This window comes from Leptonychotes weddellii, chromosome 13 (genome assembly GCF_054177405.1).
Source record: "Leptonychotes weddellii isolate Sample4059 chromosome 13, ASM5417740v2, whole genome shotgun sequence".
Classification (NCBI taxonomy): Eukaryota; Metazoa; Chordata; class Mammalia; order Carnivora; family Phocidae; genus Leptonychotes; species Leptonychotes weddellii.
The window spans coordinates 81,578,456-81,604,528 of record NC_138381.1 but is presented as its reverse complement, the minus strand read 5'-3'; the positions used below and the strand labels follow the sequence as shown (position 1 = coordinate 81,604,528).

General features: G+C 42.3%; 1 protein-coding gene across 8 annotated transcripts; it reads right to left on the bottom strand.

Annotated features, from left to right (window-relative positions):
* Positions 1-595: 595 nt before the first annotated feature.
* ZNF10 (zinc finger protein 10) lies at positions 596-26,064 on the bottom strand. Of its 8 annotated transcripts, none has more exons than XM_081802504.1 (7): positions 25,868-26,062; positions 17,283-17,397; positions 15,608-15,798; positions 14,738-14,827; positions 12,471-12,597; positions 12,004-12,099; positions 596-7,214 (listed from the first exon to the last, which is right to left on the bottom strand). In XM_081802504.1, exons 4-7 carry the CDS (start codon positions 14,768-14,770, stop codon positions 5,752-5,754), a joined length of 1,719 nt encoding a protein of 572 aa, XP_081658630.1. In that variant the 5' UTR covers positions 14,771-14,827; positions 15,608-15,798; positions 17,283-17,397; positions 25,868-26,062; the 3' UTR covers positions 596-5,751. The 8 variants fall into 8 exon arrangements, with proteins under 8 accessions (XP_081658630.1, XP_081658631.1, XP_030897692.1 ...); XM_081802505.1 differs by having other exon boundaries at positions 15,608-15,722; XM_031041832.2 differs by having other exon boundaries at positions 15,608-15,709.
* Between the last annotated feature and the right edge of the window lie 9 nt (positions 26,065-26,073).

Genomic DNA, 26,073 nt, shown 5'->3' with positions numbered 1-26,073 from the left:
TATCCTCTCTCCTTCCTCTTTGCTGGAAGAACTACGTACGTTTAGGTATTGGTTGGCCATAAGTTTATGGCATTCCCCTTCTAGATTCAGTGAATGAATGTTGAGTTCTCCAATTCATTCCACAAATATTTATTGAATGCCTACTATGAGCTAGCCACTGCATTAGGTACAGGGGATACATCAGTAATTAAAACTAGGATCCTTGGGGGACGCCTGGGTGGTGGTCGGTTGAGCATCCAACTTATGATTTCAGCTCAGGTCATGATCTGAGGGTCGTGAGATTGAGCCCTGGGTCAGGCTCCATGCCCAACGTGGAGTCCACTTGAGATTCCCTTTCCCGCTAATGCTCTAAAATAAATAAATAGATCTTTAAAACAAACAAACTAACTAGGATCCTTGAGGCACCTGGGTGGCTAAGTCGGCTAAGTGTCCAACCCTTGATTTCAGCTCAGGTCATCTCAGGGTGGTGAGATCTAGCCCTGTATCGGGCTCCACATTCTGCAGGGAGTCTGCTTAAGACTATCTCTCTCTCCCTCTGCCTCTCTCCCCTGCTCTAAAATAAATAAATCTTTAAAAAAAAAACAAAACACTAGGATCCTTTGTGAAGCATTTATTTTGGCAAGGGAAGACAGATGATTGAATGCTTGATAGAGAGGTAATGAGTACTATTGCAAAAATGAAAATAGGATAAAGGGGATCAGCAGTACCAGTGGGGTGGCTGCAATTTTAAATAAAACAATGTCTGTTTTCTAGGTCACCTGTAACAAAGTACCACAGCATGCAGGCTTCAACAACAGAAATTTGTCTTACAGTTCTGGAGGCTAGAGGTCCAAAATCGATTTGTTGGTAGGGACTGGTTTCTTCTGAGGGCTGTGAGGGAAGGATGTTACAGGCCTCTGTCCTTAACTTGTAGACCCACCTTCTACTTGTGTCTCCCCACATCATCTTCCCTCTATGTGCATCTCTGTATCCAAATGTTCCCCCCACCCTTTTAAATATAAGTACACTGTTGATACTGGATTATAGCTTGCACTAATGACTTGATTACCTCTATGAAGACCCTTTCTTCAAGTAAGATCACGTTCTGGTAATGGGGGATGGCTTCAACACATGAAATTTGGGAGCACAAAATTCTACCCATAACAGGTAGGGTAGAACTTGTTTGTAAGGTAACACATCCTAAATCTAATCTTTTTCCACAGGGCTGTGTGGTAAGAGAACTTTGTCATTAAAAATATCTAAAGCTAATGGCTGAATTTCTAATGTGTAGAGCAAAAAGCAGTTGGTTTTTCCAGCTCCATGAAGCCACAAATCTATGGACCCCTGCCATCTATCTCCTAAATTGATCTCATTGCTGGGATATCTTGCCAACCTCAACCAACACCTATTTACACACATCCTTTCTTTCAATTCCTGTACAGCCACTAAGACGCTGAGTACATGGTCAGCTTGCAATTTAACAGCAAAGTTAACAAAATAAAAAATTTTCACCTTCTTCCCATCTGACAGGAAAGGCAATTCCACAGACTAATCAGTGTATGCTTAATTCATGGATGAATGTTAAGAAAATACTTTCTGGGGCGCCTGAGTGGCTCAGTCGGTTAAGCATCTGACTCTTGGTTTCAGCTCAGGTCCTGGTCTCAGGGTCGTGGGATCAAACCCTGTGTCAAACCCTGCTTGAGATTCTCTCCCTTTCTCTCTTCCTCCCCTCTGCCCCCGCCCCCCACATGCTCTCTCTCAATAAATAAAATCTTAAAAAAAAAAATGCTTTCTGAATCCCCATGAGCCTCTCACAGTGGTGACTGAGGATACTGGGGCCTTTAAAATTCCTGTGGTTTCCCATTACCCTTAGGATAGTGCCAGGATCCTTAGCCAGATGTGGAGGCAGTAAGCAGTAGTAGAAACACTGCATGTGCTGGAGCCAAAGGGATGTGGGTTTGAACTTCGGCTCCTCCACTTCTTACTGTGCACCGTGGGGCAAGTCACTGTGAACTCAAAACAGAAGTGGTATACACGGACGGCATGAATGTAAAAACTAAATAAGAGAATGCATATAACTTACATGCCACTACTCGTTTTCACAGTAATTTACTTTCTTACCTTCAGATCCTAATTTCCACTTAGTATCTGCGTCATTTTAAGATAGGACACATGATACTATAGAGGGAGACAGAGGACATTATTCAAGGGAGATCTGAATGAATTTGTCTCTGGAGAAAATAAGTAACAATGGTAGTGTGTATTTTTTATATTGGACTGGCTAATTTTGTAAGATCCTCTACAAAGTCCCAGACATTACCTTGCTTGAAATCTGCCACACCCTTGTCTAGTTACTTTTCATATGAAGCTTCACTAGCCATGTATATTGGGGCAAATTACCTAAAATTTCCAAACTCTAGTTTCCTTAAACATAGGGGCGAGAATATGTTCCTCATAGGGTTATATGTAGAAATAATCTATTGTATTGAAGGGCTTAGCAGATTGGCTACCTTGTATTAAGCTGTCTATAAATGAAGATGAATTATAAAATCAGCAAATACTACCACTGTTATTAGCTTTCATTTGGAGCTGCAGATTTTCTCTGATTTCCCAGGAATTCCTGGTTTTCTGAATATTTTCAAAAAATCAATTTTATTGAGGTAAAGCTTACAACAAACTGGATCCACTTCAAGTGTATAGTTTGACAGACAAGTACAGTCATGCAACCACCACCAGTCAAGACACAGATCATCCTCAATGGTTGCCTCGTGGTCCCATCTGCTATCAGTTGCTCTCCCATCCCAAACCACTGGCAACCTCTGAGTTATCTGCTGTCAAATTTCCTTATTAAGGTTCTAGTAGTTTATTTGAATATGAAAACTTTGGAAGAGAAAATATTCCCTTACTGAAGAGACTGTTTTCCTGATCCTAAAAGTAGTATATATTTGTTGAGGAGACTTTGGAATAAATAGAAAAGTACAAAAAAGAAAGGAAGAAAGGAGAGAGAGAAAAGAAAGTAGGTTAACTGTTATTAATCTTTTGACAAATTTCCTTAAGAGGTGTTTTTTTTTTTTAAGATTGTATTTATTTATTTGACAGAGAGAGACACAGCGAGAGAGGGAACACAAGCAGGGGGAGTGGGAGAGAGAGAAGCAGGCTTCCCGCGAGCAGGGAGCCCGATGCGGGGCTCGATCCCAGGACCCTGGGATCCTGACCTGAGCCCAAGGCAGACGCTTAACCGACTGAGCCACCCAGGCGCCACTTCCTTAAGGGTTTTGAGAAAGATTCATTTTCACTTATTTACAATTCATTTATTTTTATATATTTGAGTTTACTCCGTATTAACAATTATTTATCATGCTTTCTTCAACACACATGACAGCATCAACATTTTTCTTGTTAACAAACAGCATAATTTTAATGTCTGCATAATATTATACATTTTATACTGCAAATTCTGCACTGTTGTAAGTACTGTTTTAGTGATCATCCACAGACATTTCTCTCTTCCTACATTCCTTAGTGTGTCAGCATTAGTAATATTAGTAGTAACACATATAGTACTTGTGTGCCAGGCACTGTTTTAAATACTTTATACACATTATCTCACTTAATCCACACAACAACCCTCTGAGGTAGATACCGGAAGTACCTCCATTAAACAGTTGGGGAAAATTGAGCCATAGGTTATATCAGAAACTCTAAGAGGCCAAGTTAAGGGGCTACTCTTCCACTCCCATCAAGAATTGCTGTTTATCATGAAAACTCCTTCTAAAAGGAGTGCATTTTATGTATTGGTATATAAGCACCGAGGAGAGCAGTAGTAACTGAGAGACCAGAGATCTAGTTCTGGGTCTAACTTCACTCAAAACGTGAGACCTGCGCCAACTCACCTTATCTCAACTGTATGATGAAGAGTACAAGTTAGGTGGTCTTATGTTCCCTGTGGCTCCCAAGTCTCATGCCACTAGCAATCATTTCTAGATTTTTCCTGTGAGAGAGACATCAAGATCTTTGTCCTCTTGGTCTCAAAAATATTTATCATTCAACCATCAATCATTAAGCATCTAACATATACCTTGTTTGCTGGCAAATGGCAGATAATGGCTAGTCCCTATACACAGGAGATCCATTTACAGAATGAAAGAGAGAATTAAAACAGGTTTTATTGCTAAATCTTTTGGGGGGCATGAACTTATCACAGAATCTGAAGATTAGGCTCCTCTCCCTAGAAGATATTACCTCTGTACAAACAAGATGATTTAAATCGTATACAATATTAAAAGCTGTTTACTGATCCTCGGAAATGAGTCAATACACCCAATATGGGCACCGATTTCCTCAGGCCAAGTGCTGACGGAGGTAAGAGGGAAACATGTGGCTGGGAGGGAAGCAAGAGCCCTGTGAGCTCTTACTCACACTCAGCCAGGTTTAAATTCAATGACACACACCAAGGTGAGGCAACAACAGTAACACCGATCGATCACCACAGCTAGCAATGATAAAGCACTTAATATACATCAGGCACTATTCTAAACTGCTTATGTGTTTACTCACTTAATACCCACCACAGTCCTACAAGGTAAGTAATATCCCTAATTTAAAGAAGCGGAGATCTGTAAGTTAGGCACAGAGAGGTTAGGCAGCATGCCCAAGTTCACTCAGCAAGTTAAGGGCAGAGGTGGAATTTCCACTTGGGTAGTCTAGCTCAAGCTTATGCATTTAACCACTACGTTTCCTTCATAAAGATAAAGGACTACCTTGGAAGGAGGGTGGCTTTGGGCACTGCTGTTTATTTCATGAGCATAGCTGCTCTAAGTATGGCCCAAGTACCTGTTCCCACTCAAATGGGGACCCTCCCTGGTGTGCTCAAATACCTAATCTTCCTCTAGATCCCCATGTCCGAAGAATCACTGTCTCTAAATTCCCAGGAGCCTTTAGCACCCTGTCTCAAAGAGTGCAACTCTAACTATGACCCTAAACAACACAGAATGGGAAAGTCTGCTAGTAGATGGTTCTTGAGTGTCCTTGATGATAGAATGGAGAAGCTGGATATCTTTTTCTTAATATTTAAAAATATCTTCAAATAATTATCAGAGTAACATGGAATAAACTATAAAACTCAATCCCATTACCTAACAAATCATTTCTGGTCATTTATCCATGGGTACTTTTCCAATTCTTGCCCACATGCAAATATATTTAAAATAAGTACCATTACTAGTAAATGTTATTTTTCTACATTACATTATAAGCATTTTCCCTGCTGCTAACCAAAATGTGGCTTAAATCAGACACATAAAACAGAGTAAACACTACTAAATGTCCCAGAAAGACAATTAAGTAAAAAAAAAAAAGGGGGGGCATATTAACTCACTGGAATATTATTTTCCACTTTTGTTACGATAACTGTATCAATTTTTTATTCTTTGCAGTAGCAACTCTTATCTTTTTGAAGAAGGTAACAAAGTTGGATAATCTCTCAACAACTCACCTACTTCTCAGATTTTAGCATTTTAAGGCTTGGTCAAGAATGCTCCGAGGACAACTGCTTTTGTAGGAATTTGTGGAAAGAAAAGCTGATGTATTTGTGTACTAAAATGAAATCTTGGGTTATTTCCCCTTCTAGGACCAGCTCTCTAGTGCACAAAAGGGTAGTAACAAGACTGAAAGCATTTCTGCACAGATTACATCTACACAGCTTCTCCCCAGGAGTTTCCAATGCAAAAGAAAGTTATTGCTCTTTGTACAGAACTCTCCACATTCACTATATTAATAAGTATTTCCTCTAATATGATTGGTCTGGTATCGAATAAGGTTAGGGCTGTTGACAAGCGCTGTCCCACACCGGTTACATGTTGAGAACTGTTCTCCAGTGTGGGCTATTTGATGTACAATCAGTGGAGAGTTCTGGCTGAAGATAATCCCACACTGATTACACTTATAGGTGTTTTCCCCAACATGAACCCTCTGATGCTTAATAAGGTCATTCTTCCGGATGAAGGCTTTTCCACATTGGCAACATTCATATGGCTTCTCTCCAGTATGAATTCTCTGATGCACAATGAGGGCAGAACTCTGGCTGAAGGACTTCCCGCAGTCATGGCATTCATACGGTTTCTCTCCAGTGTGGGTTCTCTGATGGGAGAACAGGTGAGAGCTTCGACTGAAGCATTTTCCACAGTCTTTACACTCAAAGGGCTTCAGTCCGGTGTGAGTTCTGTGGTGCACCACAAGGTGAGATCTCTGGCTGTAAGATTTCCCACACTCGTTACATTCATAGGGCCTTACTCTCACGTGAGTTCTCTGATGCAGAATGAGATGTGTGCTCTGTCTGAAAGACTTCCCACACTCGGGACAGTCATAGGGTTTCTCTCCAGTATGAGTTCTCTGGTGCCTAATCAGCCTGGAGCTGTGGACAAAAGATTTCCCACACTGGCTGCAAGTGTACAGTTTGTCTCCTGTGTGAGTTCTCTGATGGGTGACAAGGTGAGAAAACCAGCTGAAGGACTTTCCACACTCTTTACATTCATAGGGTTCTTCACCAGTGTGAGTCTTCTGATGGCCAACGAGGTGAGAACTCCGGCTGAAAGATTTTCCACATTCTTTACACTCATAGGGTTTTTCTCCAGTATGAATAAGCCGATGCCTGGTAAGATTAGAGCGCCAGCTGAAGAATTTCCCACACTCCTTACATTCATAGGGTTTCTCCCTATGTATACTCTTTGATATACCAAGGGATGTACCACTAGTAAGAGAGTTAACAGGATCAGGGCATTTGTAGGACTTATCTCCTGGCTGGGTTCTTGCAAACTGAATAAGGTGAATGTTTTGACAGAAGGCTGGACCACATTCACTGCTACTTGCATAGCTTTCCTGATGACCACTAAAAACTAAATTATGCTTTAAATTTTTAGTATGTGAGTCATGTTTATGGAAATACTCTCTCAGTACCAGCTGAGTAGGAAGAAGACAGTTTCCCCCATATTTACGATTTTCACAGACTCTCTCCTGAGTAAGTACTCTCTTCTGGGTGAATGCCACTTGCCTCAAATGTCTCTCCTGGTTTTCCTGATACTTGTCCAACTGGTCTTCACATTTCCAGACTTCTTCTAATGACAAATACCAGAGATCATTCTTTGCAATTCCTTCCATTTTAATGCCATAGGATTGTTTATTTTTAGAAATGCTCTTACTGGAAATTGATGATTTAATTTCAACTGCAGTCTCCAAATCTGAAAAAAAAAGAAAAAAAAAAAAGAGAGAGAGAAACTTTTGTGTAAGTAAAAAAAAAAACATATTAAGGCCTGAATGGTGGGATGTGGAAACAAGTATGTAGGCTGTATAGAGCTGCTTGTATGGCTGCCTTCATGGACAGTGAGAAAGGGCAGAGAAGAACAGCAAACAGGAAAGGTGCTGGGCTGTGCAGTAGGTAAGAGGAGCAATGAGGGCAAGAAGACACAGGACTGGGTAGGATACATGGGATCGGACAGTCAGTGCTGGGGGCCAATAAGAGAAATCTCAGAGAGGCCTACACTCCCATGATCTAATCTAATGACACAAGAACTTAACATGTCTACTTGTTGCCAGGGCCTTCTCCTGACATGCATTCTTCCCAACTACAGCCAATTTCACATTCCTAAGACATGAGTCCAACTATATGCCAAGACAGTGCCTGTTCTTGACACCACCAAAGCACTACAGAGTAATGCCCAGATAACTGGCACAGGAACCTCTCGGAAAGGCCACGTGACAGGCTGGAAGAGCAACTGGACACAAGTTATCCAGATACAGGTTCTACATCGAAGCTTTAATGCTACTAGTGGTGAATTTAGACTAGTTGTTCAACTTTTCAAATATCACTTTGCTTATCTGTAATCCAAGAGACAACAGTATTTGTGGTGTAAGATTATTGTTAAGTATTGTAAGGTGTGAGCTCGTCACAGACTCTGACACATGTATGGTCAAAGCAATACCACAGTAATCATTATTAATATTCTCCTGGTCTTGTATTTTGATTCCTTTGTTCTGAGACACCAAGACTTAACAACTGGGACGCCTGGGTGGCTCAGTCAGTTAAGCATCTGCCTTCAGCTCTGGTCATGATCTCAGGGTTCTAGGACCGAGCCCTGCACTGGGCTCCCTGCTCAGCGGGGGACCTGTTTCTCCCTCTGCCCCTCCCCCTACTCATGTTCTCTCTCTCTCTCTGTCCCAAAGAAATAAAATCTTAAAAAAAAAAAAGGGGGGGGGACTTAACTGACAGGACTCAAACCACAGGACACTAACTCACAACCTAGCCCCTAACTCATATTCTCCTGGACTTTTTTGCTCCTTTGCTTATATCTGTGTGTATTACTGCACATTATTTCCCCTGGTTAAAAGCCTGTTTGTCTCTCAATGCCTTTTAGGTAAAATGTTACAGTTTTTTTTTTTCTTAAAGATTTTATTTATTTGACAGAGAGCGAGCACGCACACACACAAGCAGGGGGAGCGAGAGGGAGAGGAAGAAGCAGACTCCCCACAGAGCAGGGGGCCCGATGCAGGACTCAATCCCAGGTCCCTGGGATCATGATCTGAGCTGAAGGCAGACGCTTAACTGACTGAGCCACCCAGGCGCTCAAAATGTTAGGTTCTTAACCTATGGGGGGGAAAAAAAAGCCGTATTTTTAAAAGTGATCTCTATGCCTAACGTGGGGCTTGAACTCACAACCCCGACATCAAGAGCTGCATGCTCTATCGACTGAGCCAGCCAGACATCCCCAAAAAACACTATTTACAAAGTACCGCCTCTCCCTACACAAGTGAGGTAATATTCTATTCTTACCTGGTGTATGGGTTGAATTGTGTGCCTCACATAAGATACACTGAAGTCCTAACCGCCAATATCTCAGAATGCAACCTTATTTGGAAACAGGATCATTGCAGATGTCATTAAATGAAGTTGTACTGGTACAAACTGGGCCCCCAATCCAAGATGACTGGTATCCTTACAAGAGAAGAGGAGACACAAAGACACACCGGGAAGCCACGTGAAGGTGGTGGCTGACCGAAATGATGTGCTCATAAGCCATGGAACACCTGGGACTACCAGAGCCACGAGAGGCAAGGAAGGATCCTCTCCTAGGGGCTGCAGAGGGCCTATGGCCCTGCTGACACCTTGATCTCAGACTTGTGACCTCTGGAGCTTTAAGAGGGCACACTTATGTCACCCAGTTTGTGGAACTTTATCTCGGCAGCACCAGGAAAGTAATTCACCTGACAATGATCCCCGTGCCAGGCTCCTGACTGCCACCCTCTTTGTGGGAACCCACCATTCCCAATCCTCTTTCACTATTGTGTCAGTCACTAGCTTTTTCCCCCACCCTGATCTCTTTTTCTGTTTTAATTTTAAATGTTTTTCAAAGATTTATTTATTGGGCAGGGGGAGGGGGGCAGATGGAGAGGCAGAGAGAGAATCCCAAGCAGACTCTCTGCTAAGCACAGAGCTGGACACAGGGGTCAATCCCACAACCCTGAGATCATAACTTGAGCCAAAATTGAGAGTTGGATGCTCAACCAACTGAGCCGCCCAGGCGCCCCTTTTTTCTGTCTTAAATTGTGGTAGACTAGGCATAACATAAAATTCACCATCTTTACCATTTTTAAGGGCCACTTCAGGTACTCCATACATTCACATGGTTATGCAGCCATCCCCGTACCTCTTCTCATCTGTAGAACTGAAACTTGGTACCTCTTAAAAAGTAAGGCCCCGTTCTCCCCTCCCATCAGTACCTGCTAAGCACCATTATGCTTTGTCTTTATGATTTTGACAACTTTAAGTAACCTCATGTACAGGAATCATACATTACTTGTTCTTTTGTGTCCGGCTTATTTCACTAAATGATATCCTCAATGTTGATCCATGTTGTAGCAGATGGCAGAATTTCCTTCCTTTTTAAGGCTGAATACCAGCCTATTTTGTGTGTGTGTGTATTTGTGTGCTGCCATCATGATTTCTGACAGGAAATGCACCATCTTTTCCCTCTCCTCCCCTCCACTCAAGGCATCAAAATTGCATGGAAAGTTTTTTCAAACCACAAATGCCAACTGGAAAATTCTAAAATGAACATGTGTGAGGAAGAGTGAGGGCTGGGTACCAAAGCAGAACAACCGTGAGTGGCGTGTTTGAACATATGAATAGGGTGCTTTCCTTCATCAAAATTTTAAAATTTGTCCATGTATTATGTAACATAACACTCAAGTGAATTATACTTAAAACATATAACACCCATTCATCAACTCATCATCTGTATTCTTTTTAGAGATTTTATTTTATTTAAGTAACCTCTACACCCAATGTGGGGCTTGAACCTACAACCCCAAGATTAAGAGTCACACATTCACCAACCGAGCCAGCCAGGTGACCCCCCCATTTGCATTTTTAGATCCACCACTCATTATACTTTCCACATTGATCATGAAGCTCACATGTGTTTAAGCACATGGAGCTTCAGTATTTCTTTTGACAACAAATTCTCAATAAAAATCTAAACTGTTGATCTAGTTAGTTTTAGATAGTCATCAAGAGACATCTAGGAAAGCTTCCTAAATGAATGAACACAGGAATGAAAAAAATAAAGGAAATAATGGAGAACTGAAAGAAAACAAAACAATCTTTCCTCCCAAGGCACCAAAGCAGCTGGCTGATCAAGTTCTTAACGGTGTATTGAAGGACTTGTCTTTGAGGCAGAAAACTGAGGCAGTCACCTATAAGACCAAATGTAAAACAAGTAAAAAATAGTTTATGATATTTAAAAGTACACTTAAAGTGGAAGCTCAGAAAAGGAAGGGACCTGTACTTGACGATGAGTCATAAGAAGTTTCACAGAGGACAACTAAGACTGACAGACTTTATTCACATCACACTCAAAGCTCGAGATGCAGGGAAGCACCAAATACGTGTGGACACTGGGGATCAGACAGAGGCAACACAGGTCCTCACAGCATGACTAGGCCACATTGGAGTCATGTGGAGTCACATGCCTCACCACACACCAAGGAGGTTATGTGCAGTATGACTCAGACAGCAGCACCCAAGATGGCTGGGGAGGAAGATGCCAGAGGACTGCACTTAAAAACACAGGTCAGGGAAAAGACTGTTTCTATAGAATAAAGGAAGAAGAAGAAGAAAAACAACTTTCTATTTTTTTTTTTTTTTAGAGATTTTATTTATTTATTTGAGAGACAGACAGACAATGAGGGGGGGAAGGGCAGAGGGAGAAGGAGATGCCCCACTGAGCAGGGAGCCCGATGTGGGGCTCAGTCCCAAGACCCTGAGATCATGACCTGAGCTGAAGTCAGATGCTCTACCGACTGAGCCACCTAAGTGCCCCTTCAACCTTCTATTTCTTAACCTAGAAAGCTGATTTTCAACGCACAGGGAAATTGGGGAAAGGAATGATGTTCGGAATCCACATAATGATTTGCATTTTAGAGATATTAAGATGAAAACAAAATAGGAATAAATTGAGAAAACATGAAATACAGAGCTAGAATAGAGTAAGAAAAAGGTGTTTTGGGAGCAGCAGTTCTGGAGAGAAAGGAGTTCAGCCAGCAGGAACTGGAAAGCCCTCTGCAAACTCAGAAGAGTGGTCGGTTACCGAGCCCACTGCATGGCTTACATATAGCAGGAAAGCCACAGGAAAAGGGAAAGGGAAAAGGCAGGCAAGGAGGAAAGAAAAGATTGTATGACAAATAAGAGAATGGAGACGCTAGAATCAGTGTAAGAATCAGGAAAGCAAGACCAACAGAGCTGAACAAGTATATCAACAGAAAGATAATTTTCATGAAGAACATATCTTTGTTTCCGAATGCAAATGATGTGTGATAAGACTGTAGAGAGACTGGTCATGGGGAAATAGAAGGTAAATAAACTCAGTCTTCTCTCTAGAAATGAGGAGAACTAGGGACCACAATGTCCAGGTATTCCAGCCCGTAACAGCTCATCTGGGTTACTGCCTGCAATGTCTCTTGACTGGTACTCACCTGGATGGGTCTCCCGGTGAATCCCTCTCTCCACCAGCCACGGCTCTTCCCCTTTCTCCAATTGGAGGATCACATCTGGTTTGGGAAGCTGATGCCCTGTGCACAGCAAAAGATAAAGAACTGCACAGGGGTTGGGGAACTCTGGGCTGGACACAAAGAGCATCCCAGATTCAGCCCCAACCCCCAAACCATTCTTAGTCCTGGGGGGACTCTGAAGAGTAGACAAGGGGAGGCTACAGAGGCAGCAAAATATGCATGTTTTTAAAATTCAACAAATCAAAACAAAAAAAATTTTTTTCCGCAAAAACAGAAGTGAGTACAAAACCCTCTTCTATGCCCCCAAAAAATTAGGTCCCTAACCCTAAGCTCACACTCTGATATATGTGCTTCATTCTCCATACCTTTTGATCAATAAAAAACCAAAATCATCGCAGGGGGATATCTCTGAGAACAGAAGTTAGTCTTACCCAAGGAAATCAGGTTCTTATAGTTCTCCAGCATCACATCTTTGTACATGATCTGCTGAGCAGTATCCAGCAGCTTCCACTCCTCCCTGGTGAAGTTCACAAGTATATCCTTGAAGGTCACCAGTGTCTACAACATGGAACAAATCTGTAATAAGCCAGATGTATCTCTCTGCCCTCCCCTTCTTGAGTACTGACAGAAAGAGAGATTAGGCAGACAGCACTGGGGCAGGAAAAGAGGATGGACCAAAATTTATTCCAAAAGTGAGTAGTACTTATTTGGGTTCTGGTCAAGTCCTAAAAGGAATGTCCAAAAAGCAGTTCCATGTTATGCTCTAGGTTTAGAAACTGTCAGAAGAACATTTGTTTGTTTGTTTGTTTTAGGGGGGAGGGGCAGGGGGAGAGAGAATAAGAGAGAATCCTTAAGAAGACTCCCCACTGAGCGCAGAGCCCAACTAGAGGCTCCATCCCAGGACCCTGAGATCACGACCTGAGCCGAAACCAAGAGTCAGCCACCCAAGTGACTGAGCCACCCAGGAGCCCCAAAAGAACTTTTATTTAAATCAAGTTTGTTATGAACAGCTATAGCAAGGAGTATCAGACACCAAAGTTAATCTACACTTATATTCTGTGAAATAAAGAACCTAATTCAAGGCAGAAAAAAACAGTCCTCAGTCCAAGTACAACTTAATGCTTAAGAGACTAACGTCAGGGCGCCTGGGTGTCTCAGTAGATTAAGCGTCCAACTCTTGGTTTTGGCTCAGGTCATGATTTCAAGGTCATGAGATCGAGCCCCGTGCCGGGCTCCACACTCAGTGGGACGTCTGTTTCTCTCCTTTTCCCTCTCCCTCTGTCCTCCGCCCACTCGCACACGCACTCTCTAAAATAAATAAATCTTTAAAAAAAAGAGAGACCAACCTCACCATGTTTTCTGATCTAAAATAGTTATCCAAGACATTTTTGCTAAACATTGAATAGCATTTTTTAAAAATGGAGATTATATTTTAATAGTAACAAAGTAATTTGACAAACAATAGATACAGAAGCAAGGCCTTCTTCATTAGCTACATCAAAAAGAAATGCTGATTACACAAAGAAACACTTACTTGAATGAGGATTTTTCTTCAAAGACCATGAAGGTCAGACAAGGGAATAATGGTTTTTTCAATACTGAAAAAAAGAACTGTCAAGCCATTTCTTTTTTTTTTTTTTTTAAGATTATTTATTTATTTATTTGAGAGAGAGAATGAGATAGAGAGAGAGAGCATGAGAGGGGGAAGGGTCAGAGGGAGAAGCAGACTCCCCGCTGAGCAGGGATCCCGATGTGGGACTCAATCCCAGGACTCCAGGATCATGACCTGAGCCGAAGGCAGTCGCCTAACCAACTGAGCCACCCAGGCGCCCATGTCAAGCCATTTCTATATCCAGTGAAAACGTATTTCAGGAATGATGCAAAATATACTCTAAAATGAAGTAAAAGAATTTGTTACCAGCAAACCTACTCTAAAAGACATATTAAAAGTAGTTATTCAAACAAAAGGGAAATGTTACCAAAGAGAAACTTTAAATCTCAAGAATGAAGGATGAGCAACAAAAACAGTAAATATCTGGGTAAATATAATAGACTAGTTTTCTTAAGTCCTTCAAAATATGTAGCACAGCTGAGAGCAAAAACCACAACACTTTCTGGTGGGATTTTCAATATACCAGAGGTAATACATACAGGATGCTCCAGGGGAAGCTGGACCCACACGGGAACCAGTCTCCCACCCTGGATGCTCCCAGAGGTTCCACCCTCCTCCAAGCTCCTCATGCCTGGGTGGCAACTACCCCTAAGTAAGTACATAACTTGTGCCTGAGCTCCCCATGGAGGCATCACGTAGCCAGCTCCACATCTAGGACAACCAGGAACCAGAGAGACCCTCAAGGCACAACATTCCCAGTTCCCACCTAATTTTTTAGGGAGGAAGTGTGCTGTGGACTTCATTCCCTAGTGTGGATCAAAGCATTTTATCAGAGTGCTTATTATTACCCCACTTGACTCCTGCCCACATCACTGTTAAACGTGCATTTCTTTTATATAAAAGGTATATGAATAGTGTATAACATATGAATAAAACTACATCTACAAATAAAGCAAACAAAAGAGTGCTAGTCTCCCAGAGGAGAGTGTCCAAGATATAATTTCTGAAGTTCCTAGGCAAAGGAACTCCAGAACTTAAGCTAAAAGGGATTCTCAGTTGGAAAACAAAGAAGGCAGCCCAACTTACATGGGACCTGGCAGTTAGTGACTTGGCTTCCATGCCCTCCTTGTTTTTGATGATGCTTTTTTGAGTAATGGAGATCCTGAGAAGAGGAAGCTGGAGAAAAGAAAGAAACATGAAGAAAGTCTGCTGTGACAGGGAGGCTTCATAAATCATCAACCTAGACTCCCTCACACCCAGCTGGGTATAATGCAAACACCCACCACACAAAGAAGAACATCAGAGATAGTCCAAAAATATATCTACAATGTCTGAAATTCCCAGGAGTATGAAGAACTATGTAAACTGCCATTTTCTCCTTAGTCTCTGGGGTTCCATGCAAAATTTCATTTTTAATTTAATGGTTTGGCTGCTACAAATCCTCTTTTTTGAGAAAAACAAACCAAGACACAAAACCTGCCTTGATCTAACACCCTTACTTTACAGATAAGGGAAAAGTGTTTTCTCCAGCTGATCAGAGAAGGGAAGTCAGAGATTAGAAGCACAAGAAACACGTGATGTGCCGTTACTGGCCTGCAGGTGGATGGTGTCACATGGCAAGGAATGGGGGCAGTCTCTGGGAGCTAAGAGCAACACCCAGCTGACAGCCAGTCCTATCATAGTCCCACAGCCACAAGTAACTGAATTCTGCCAACAATCAGAGCCTCCAAATGAGAACCCAGGCCAGCTAACACCTTGAAAGCAGCTGTTGGATATCTGAGCAGAAAACCCAGCCAGAGAGGGTCAGACTTCCACCTACAGAACTGTGAGCCAGTAAGTGGGTGCTTTTGAAGCTACTAAGTTTGTGATAGTTTGTTAACAGCAATAGGGAACCAATACATGATCAATTATCTGTTAAAGATACTTAAATAATAAAGAAAAATATCATATATTTACCTACGTAGTTACCATTGCCACTGCTTTTCATCCTTTCCTGTAGATCCAGATTTCCACTTGGTTTCATTTCCTTTCTCCCTGAAGGCCATCGCTTAACATTTCCTGCAATGTGGGTCTGCTGGTAATGAATTCTTTCAGCTTTTTAAGTCTGACAATGTCTTCATTTTGCCTTTTTTTTCTAAACGGCTTTACTAAGATATAATTCACATACCATACAATTCATCCACTCAAAGTATACAATCCAATGGTTTTGGCAATTACATTATCAGTCTTTAAAATTGTAGTAAAAAAATTAACAAAATTTGCTATCTTAATTATTGTTACGTGTACAATTCAGTGGCATTAATTACATTCACAATATTGTACAACCATCACTAATAATTCCAAAACTTTCTCATCACCCCAACGGAAACTCTGAAACATTAACCAAACTCCCTATTCCTGCATCCCCTCAGACTCCAATAACCTCTAATCTCCTTTGTCTCTCTGAATTTGCCAATTCTAGAAAATTCATATAAATGGAATCATACAGTATTTGTCCTTTTGTGTCTAGCTTACGTGACTCCACATCATGTCTTCAAGGTTCATCCATGCTGTAGCATGAATCAGAACTTCATTCCTTCTAACAGCCAAGTAATATTCCATTGTAGGGAGAGACCACATTCTGTTTGTCCCTTCATCTGCTCATGGACCCCTGGGTTGTTTCCATCTATTGGCTCTTGTGCACAGTGCTGCTGTGAACACTGTCATACAAGTATGTGCTCGTGTCCCTGCTTTCAATTCCTTCCGGTCTCTCCCTAGAAGTGGAAGTGCTGGGTCATATGGTAATTGCATGTTTAGCTTTTTGAGGACCCACAAAACTGTTTTCCACAGTGGCAGCATCACTGTGAGTTGTGATGCTGAGTTCCAATTTCCCCACATGCTTGCCAAAACTTGTTATTCCATTTTTTAAATTATTATAGCCATCCTAGTTGGTGTGAAGTGGTATTTCATTGTATTTTGATTTGCATTATTTTCATGTATTTAGTATTTGTATATCCTCCTTGGAGAAATGTCTGTTCAAGTCCTTTGCCCATTTTTAAATTGGATAGTTTGTGTTTCTGTTATTGAGCTGTAGTTCTTTACATATTCTACATATAAGCAGATACATATTTATATACCCTATAAATATTAAATCCTTATCAGATACATAATTTCCAAATATTTTCTCCCATTCTGTTGATTGTCTTGTCTTTGTTGTTGAAAAATACTTTTGCTGAATTTAGAATTCTAAGTAGAGTTAATTTTCCTTTCAGTGCTTTACATAAATAGTTCCACTCCCAATGTTCCAGGAATTACGAGAGTTTTCCAGTCTGGCTAGTGGTAACAGGCAGTATTCCCCATGCAAATATCAGGACTATTCCCTCCAACCCTTTAGAGGATTCTTTCCCTGGCCTTGTGGAGTTTCCTCACACACACGTGCTGCTCTGTGCTCTTGAGTACTCGTGGGAGACCCTCTGCAGACCTGTCCTCTCTGGTGATCTGTCCTATGAACTCCAGCTGCTTTGCTCTCCCCAGATTCTCAGCTCCATCCTTGACTCAGGAAGTCTGCTGGGCTCCACCTCAGGTTCTCCTTCCTCTGCTGTAAACTGGAAACCCTCTCAAGGCAATAAACTGGGACAATCAGAAGTCTTACCTCGTTGATTTTCCATCTCCCAGGGATGACTGTCCTTTGTCATCTGATATCCAGGGTCTTAGAACGATTGTTTCATGTATTTTGTCTGTCTTTGTTGTTGTTGTTGCCGTTGTCCCTGTTATTCCATGTTGGCCAGAAACAGAAGTCTATAAACATTGCGTTTTTAAGTTGTTTTAAACTTAGATTGTATTTTTAATTTCCACCTTTTGAATACTGGGCTTGAATATTTCCCATGTTTGTATTTACAGTTCTTTTGAATCTGTTTTCTTTCCTATTGTTTTCCCCCTTTGTCTTCTGGAGATCTTACGGATTTCCATCTCAGTTCTATGCAAATTTACATGCATAAAAGCAGTATGGCTTCTGCCCTGCTACACCACTAAAAACCGTTCTCACCAATGACATCTATTACAGAGGACACTGTTGGCCTTTTGATTGTTCTTGAAGCTCTTTATTTACTTTGCTTCCTTCCTCACCTAGCTTCCCTCTGTGTATCTTGGTTCTCAGTCTTCTCTAATGATTCGCTGCATCTCTCGGTCTCCACTTTCAATGCCCCCCTGGGCACTTCCAGGACACACAATGTACCTACTTGTTTTATCCCCACTGTCTATCCCACTGCCAGGCACACAACAGAACTGTGTTTTGGCTACATGAATAGACCACTCTGTCTTCTATCCCGACCTTGCTCCTCAACCTCAACTGCATATTTCCAACTGTGGCTAATAGCATGGATTCTGCAGCCAGACTGCCCAGGTTCAAGTCCCTGCTCCAATACTTACTAGGAGGTTTCTTAACCTTTCCTGGAACTTACTTTTCTTTTCTTTTTTAAAGATTTTATTTATTTATTTGACAGAGAGAGACACAGCGAGAGGGTGAACACAAGAAGGGGGAGTGGGAGAGGGAGAAGCAGGCTCCCTGAAGCAGGGTCCCCGCTGAGTAGGGAGCCCGATGCGGGGCTCGATCCCAGGACTCTGGGATCATGACCTGAGCCGAAAGCAGACAATTAACGACTGAGCCACCCAGGCGCTCCTGGAACTTATTTTTTTTTTTTTTAAAGATTTTATTTATTTATTTGAGACAGAGAGAATGAGAGAGACAGAGAGCACATGAGAGGGAGGAGGGTCAGAGGGAGAAGCAGGCTTCCCGCCGAGCAGGGAGCCCGATGCGGGACTCGATCCAGGGACTCCAGGATCATGACCTGAGCCAAAGGCAGTCGCTTAACCAACTGAGCCACCCAGGTGCCCCTGGAACTTACTTTTCAATGTCACATGAATAAAGGCTGAAATAACCAGGGATGTTAAACTGTGTAAGAAATTACTTTATAGAAGCAAGAGAATGGTTTTCACATATTTACAGGTCCTGTGGAACAGGGATATTTATTTTGAGTTGCTCCAGAGGGCAGAATTAGGAGTAATGTGTGCAGTCACAAAGAAATCAATTACAAGTCAATATTATAACCATATGACACCTGGAAATAGATCAGGTTGCCTAAGAAAGCAGGAAATTCTGGCCACCAATAAATTTTCAATCAGATCTTATTAAAAAAACTACAGTACAGCCTCTACTTTACATAGGTATCTAAGGTCCATTCCATTAACTCTCCCATTTTAGGATTATATAAAATACAAAAAGCCTGCAATTAGTCTCATGTCATCCTAATTTCCCTTAACCTCCAGTTCTGATAACTTACTCAAACCTTTCCCTAAACCAGTGGTTTTCAGCCCTAACTGAATGCTGGAAATGCCAAGTATATTCATAAATTATGACACCTAGATCCCATGCCATCCTTCTCTGAGAGATTCTGACTTAATTGTATGGTGAGGGGCCAAGCTTTTGTTTCTTTTAAATAGTTCCCTGGGTGACTCAACTGTGAAGCCAAGTTTGAGAATCACTGATCTAAGCCATTATTTAATCTATGCAACTATTCAAATCTATTTGATCAATTAATTAAATCCTACCACTTCTTAGGGATAATCAGATTATTTTAAGATTTTTATTTTTTTAAAGATTTTATTTATTTATTTGACAGACAGAAACAGCAAGAGAGGGAACACAAGCAGGGGGAGTGGGAGAGGGAGAAGCAGGCTTCCTGCTGAGCAGGGAGCCCGATGCAGGACTCGATCCCAGGACCCTGGGATCATGACCTGAGCCGAAGGCAGACGCTTAACGATGCTGAAGAGACACTTAATCTTGGGGAGCCACCCAGGCGCCCCAAGATTTTATTTATTTTAGAGAGAAAGCACGCACGCATGCACGAGCAGGAGAGGAGCAGAGGAAGAGGGAGATAATCTCCAGCCGACTCCACGCACTGCACAGAGCCCGACGTGGAGCTCTATCCCAAGACCCTGAGATCATGACCTAAGCTGAAACCAAGAGTCAGATGCTTAACTGACTGAGCCACCCAGGCACCCTGGAATAATCAGATTCTTTTATCACTGATATCTTTCTGTGCAACTGGCCAAAACTGATTTCTCTAAAGTAACAATTGTCACTGCCATGTGGGGATACTGGGATGAGTTTTGTGTTTAGGGAAACAGCTGGTAAGTTGATTACTATCTTGATGTTATATATTTGGATCTTCCGTCATTTTAATAAATAATTAGTGGACACTTACTATGCGCCTGGCTCTGTACAAGACCCAGGAGATAAAAACATGAATACAGTATTTATTCCTGACAGCAAGCAGCTGAATCTAGCTGAAGACACTGAAAATGGACACCTACAGTCCACTATGATTACTGCTCTGACAACAGCATGCATGCCCAAGGGGTCATGGAGCACAGAAAATAGCACCCAGCACCACCTGGTGATTTCAAGGCTGGGTCCTAGAGCTAATTAGGCAGACAAAGAAGGGTGGGGACCTGTGTAAACAAAGGCAGAGCCTAAGACAATGATGTATGGGGAAGGGAGCTCACTGCAGCTGGTGCATACTTGTGAAGGGCAGGGAACAGCCAGAAGGGAGCCCAGAGACGCACATGACCAGACCTAGGTCACAAAAGGACAAAAAGCCATTTTCAGACTCTGTCCTACATGTTATAAGCCCAGATATGATACTAAATTTGCACCTTAAAAATGCTTCCTCTGCATTTGGGGCGGTTGTGTAATGTACTGATGGAAGATATAACAGTAGCAAACGAACAAGGAAGGAGGCTAAAACCATAATCCAAAGGATGGGAACACAAATTAGGACTAAGGGTAGAAATGCAGAGCAGGTAGACTTTGGAAAGATTGGTATATCCTGAAAATCAAATGGATACGGATGTGAAGAGGGGTTGGGGTTAAAGATGACTCCCAGTTTCCTGGGTGACCGATATGACAACAATGTATCAGCAGGAGTAGGCACTAGAGAAATGATGGTACTGGGCTGTTTTTTGTTTTCTTTTAAAGAAAGGCAGACTGCCACATGCAGCGCCTCATTTGGATGTGTCTGGAGTCTTGGAAACTTGTTCTCCTACAAATGGACCTTGAGAGCCTGTTTGGAAGTTCTAGCAGGGAGTGCAGCTTCTTGTATACCCTTGACCAAAGAATGGTCCTCCTCTATTGGGGAAGGTTGTCCTCTTTTTTTTTTATATTAATGTTTTTTTTATTAAATGTTTTATTTATTTATTCATGAGAGTCAGAGAGAGAGAGAGAGAGGCAGAGGCAGAGGGAGAAGCAGGCTCCCCGCCTAGCAGGGAGCCCGATGCAGGACTCGATCCCAGGACCCTGGGATCATGACCTGAGCCGAAGGCAGACGCTTAACCATCTGAGCCACCCAGGCGCCCCGAAGGTTGTCCTCTTTGATTGAACCTGCAACTTCGGGAGGGATGCACATGGAGCAGTGAAGGAGGAAGGGGACACCCACCTACCTGGCCAGATCAGCTAAACCAACCTTGGTGATCAATGGGGTGACAGATGTTGCAGCCAGATCGTCCTCACATCCTGATGGGGTTGGTTTTAAACTCAGAAAGTGGGGCAGAGAAATGACATTTAGGAGACATATGTAGATGTGAGGGTTATCCAGCTGTATCATCTGCCTTCGACATTTCTGTTCTATCTTTATCTATCCAAACTACTCAGCTATATTCTCCAACAAGATTTTGGGGGTAGGGGATGGTCTTTTGTCACAGATTTGAGAGTGACTATGTTCTTCCACTATGAGATAAAGGTGAAGTAGGCAGGTGGACAAGAGTCTAAGTGAGATCATATATTCCTATCAACAACCCTATGACATAATAATTCTTATAAAGCCCACTAAGAAACAGTAAGATTTCATAAAGTTAGTTAATGGTATTATCAGATGACACCATGGCAGTATATAAAGTCAACCAAAGATAATGTGAAGAGTACAATGAAGTGTAAGACCAGGATTAGATTATTGGGAAAATCAACATTTAGGAAGCGAATAGAAGAGAAAGAAAAGCCCACGAAGGAGGCAAAGAAAGACTCACTAGAGAATGAGAAGATCCGGAAGAGAGGTGTATCAAAAGCCAGAAGAGAGAATTTCAAGGAGGGGAGACTTAAAAGAGTTCGGGTAAGTTAAGGAGCATAATGTACAGGATTGGTTAGATAAGGGTTCACTAGTGATTAGGGGAGACTGGTCTCAATATATCGCTGGCAACAGCAGACAAATTCCACAAAAGGAATGAAAAGTTTGGAGGTGAAAAAAGAAGAGAAAGCGCACACCTGGAAGAGGTGCTGGGGACTGGAGAGTCGTCTGTAGACTGAGAGGAAGGAAGTAACAGACAAGCAGGTTGGAGCCAGAGGAGAGAACAGGGCAAGGGATGGAGTCAGAAGCTCAGATGGAGGCATCAATTGGAGGCTTGTAAGGCAGGAAGCTAGCAACACCAGCTCTCTCTATGCCTTTCTTCTATAGTCACATCTCCCCCTGATGCTCACCTTCTGCCTCCCTATTCCAACTCGGATGGACCTCTGTGATTATACTTGGCCCACCGAACAATCCAGGGTAATCTCCCCATCTTAAGGTCCTTAGTTGAATCACATCTGCAAGGTCCCTTTTGCCATATAGCAATATTAATGTATCCACAGGTTCTGGTTCTTTGGGGGAGTGATTATTCTGCCTACCACCAGGGCACAGATGGGCTGCAAGAAGCTTTCAGTATGAACCAGAAGGCTATGAAAGAGACTATCCAGGGCATAAGAGGTTCTGCAGCACGGCTCCAACCAGGTCACTGAGCATACAAGCTTCATAACCATCTACTTTCACGGCCTTGACAACATTTCAAACTTAATTCCTGCTGCACTCGCCCCATGATCTCTGGGCCTCATTTAAATGCCACCTTTTCTGACAAGCCTTCCTGTTGTCCCAGAGAGAATAACTGGTCCCTGGCCAGTAATCACGGAGAACTTTGTACATGATTCTAGCACTTCAACACCCTACTTACTGTCCACCTCCCTTATAAGGAACTACTTGAGAACTGGGATAATCTCATTCAAAACCTAAGAGACTAGCGTAGTGCTTTCAACTTCATATTTGTTCCACTGGCATTTGTCCAACACTTAAGGAGCACCCACAAAAATTACGTGTCTGTTTCCCAAGATGTCTGCCCTCCAGTCTCCATTTGAAGACCCAGTACTGGAGCGCCAGTACCCAGAGATAGGCAAGACCTTGTCAGGGACAGCATTTCACTCAGGTTTATGAAGTGTATGCTTCTTTTTTTTTTTTTTAAGGATGATTTATTTATTCTAGAGAGAACGAAGGAGCAGGGAGAAGGGTAGAGGGGGAAGGAAAGGGAGAGAGAGTCTCAAGCAGACTCCTCTCTCAGTGTGGAGCCTGACTTGGGACCCTGAGTTCATGACCAGAGCCGAAACAATACACAAGAGTCGAATGCTCAACCAACTGAGCCACCCAGGCACCCCTGGAGTATATGCTTCCTAATAAAAGAGAACAGGATCTCTTTAGATTTTGAGTAAGTTCACTAGTTTTTAGCATGTGCAAGGGGCAAGGAATGATTAGCAAAAGGACCCAGCAGCCACAGAGTTAGAACTCTGGGGCCAGGAGAGATGGCAAAGACATACTTGAAGATACAAAAGGCAAAGACCATGCATCTGCAAAAACTCAGAAAATGTATACTTTCATTTTGTGCACTTCATTTTATATAAATTTTACATCAAAATAAAAAGCTAAACGAATACTAAATTCTAGTTAATAACACATACACATTTTCAAGTATTTAGAGGAAGTATACTGATATATGCAATTAACTCAATACACACCAAAAAAAGATGGACTGATGAAAAAATAAATATACGTTAAAATAAGTAAAATGTTAATAGTGGAGTCTAGGAGGGTGGTTTACAAGTATTCTTTTAATTTAGCTGTATGCTCAGAAGTTTTCATAATGAAATATGAGAAAAGGTAAGAATGAGATAGCAGAGAGGTATTGTGTGAAAGAGGCAAAAACGATGCTCTGGGTGTTGGTACTGTGTCAGGGATACATATACAGCCTATGCCACACCCAGTCCTGACCTTGCTTTGTGGCCAGAAGATATAAGACATGTTGATGTGATAGGAGACAACGACTCTAATAGGAGACATGCAAGGAGTACTGCAGGTCAAGGTGTATTGTAAGCAAAACAGAGATGTTGTAATATGAAGCTTCCTTTTCCTCAAAATAAAAATTCTTAAAACCTAAAAAGTTTTTTAAACTATGTTACTAAGCCTTCAGTGTTTGAATTACGTCATGTAAACCAAGGAAACCCATCATTTCTAGGAGTATTTCTCTTTAACAGAAACATTTTCTCACCAAATTATGAAAAGCAATAAGCCACTTCCATAACATTTTTAAGAAGATGAAGACATAAAGAACACAGTGCATGGGTATTCTTGAAAAAAATTCCATTTATATTTCCTTAACAACTGAATTTAATAAAAAACAGAACTGGTCTCATGCCCATTCATCTTTTATTCTTCTACCTCCTAGTAAGGTTTTAAAGTTTTCTCATATAGTGCAGGCATATCTCTAGTTAAAATTAATATTAGGTATTCTATTACTGTTGAGTAGACTTTCTTCCAAAAAGACATGTGTTAGCTTGTTACTGAGGACAGTAAAGCAATCTGTTCACTTACATATTTCCTTCTCAGTCATTTTACTAAAAACTCATTGATGTTAACTGAATCTCTTTTACATGGCGGGGGTATAGTTAATTAATAAGAATAATTCTGTAGTCTCTCTTCCAGAAGGTATGCTTTGTATCTATGTAAATACGGTATTGTCCTAAGCGGAATTTGGAGACAATATTAATATAAAATACTGATAAACAGGCTTCCTTCTTTATCTGTATCTCAAATGCCTGCCCTGTGGCTGGCACATGCTAAGAGCCCAAGAAATGTGTGTTAAGAGAAGAAATGACAGAACAAGGGAACAATTTTCAAGAACAGGCAAGAATGTGTGAAATTCACCGTCCAGGAAGCTTTGCAAGACAGAGGAGTGCTATTTAACGGTCCGGAGAGTTAACTACAGTCGACACTGCCAACCTGACAAGGTTTGTCAGCACGCATTCTGGATGACATCTCATGTCCCCTTTCACTTCTTCGTAAAAGACAATATACTGAAGAACTGAAATGCTTCACCTTCTCCACAGACTCTGGCTGGTGTTAACCTTGCCTGTGACACCATACCAGATATCGGATGACACGTATCGTTTTGAATAGCGTAACAACTCTCGTATCGAGGAAAAATAACACATTAAACTTGAGCTGTCGCTGAAAGATAAAACTATGTTAAACACATACCCACCTCCAGTTAATCTCTTTGACTTAAAACACACACACACTAAAGATTAAGGAGGTGGGAGCTAGAGACACAGGGCTTTTTTAGAATTTTGTTGTAAAAGACCACACAGCAACTGGCCTGATCTTAAAGACCGAGGATGCGGATACGACAAGAAATTCTGAGGAAAGTAACTCAATATAACTTCAACAATAAGTGAAAAGGTTTATTTAACTTAGTATTTTTAGACTAGACCAAGAAATAGAAACCTATCCAGCCCCTTCTACAGCTACACGTATGAAAACAGACCTACTTCTTCAGGAAGCAAGCAGCATGCGGCTCTTACACTCTCCACGAACAGAATCCAATGGTTTATGTATCTGAAAACCAGTGTAACCACGTCTGGTTTCTCCTAGGAACGGAAGGCTTTCACTGCTAAGAAATTTCCTGCTCTAACAAAAAGAGCACGATCCTTTTCAGCAAATGCTAGAAAAGCCATAAGCAAAATGTTAAACAGCTAGCCCTAGCTGGGGAAAAGGAAAAGCAGGACGAGAGGAAACCTCATTTTGAATCACTGAGAGTATCTGGCTCAGGCCTACGGGCACCGCCATCCCCGCAGAGCACACTTAGACACTCGGGTGTCGCCACTATTCCTGCCAAACAGGACCGTGGGCCGTTAATGCCACGACGTGAAGTCAAGGACTACCCCGCAACGGGGAAACCGTCATTCATGCACGGGGTGAAAATCACACCCGGAGGAAGCCCTCTCACCGAGGAAATCATCGTCCGCCTACACCCACGAGGCTAGCAAGCCGGGGGCTGCGGGAAGGACGACCCAGCACACGCACACGCACACACACACGCGCGCGCGTATACCTGCAGCGAGCACCCAGCAGGCGCGCAGGGGCAGGCGATCCGTCACAATGGCAGCAGCAACGGCAAATCAATGACGAGCCGGGCCTCCGCTAGCAGGCGCCCCGCGGCCACCGGGGTGCGGAGGGTCCGTCCGGGTGGCTGCCGGCTCTCCGCGGGGGGGTTGGGGGGGTGCCTCCTCACCCCCCCCCCCCCCCCCCCCCCCCCCG

Excerpts from the sequence above, each read along its gene's own strand:
- ZNF10 (XM_006745726.3), bottom strand. The coding sequence starts at position 14,770 with ATGGAAGCCAAGTCACTAACTGCCAGGTCCCAT. Across the intron at positions 12,100-12,470 it reads TAAGAACCTGATTTCCTTGG|GGCATCAGCTTCCCAAACCA; the intron begins GTAAGACTAACT and ends TGCTGTGCACAG. Across the intron at positions 7,215-12,003 it reads TCACCGGGAGACCCATCCAG|ATTTGGAGACTGCAGTTGAA; the intron begins GTGAGTACCAGT and ends TTTTTTTTTCAG.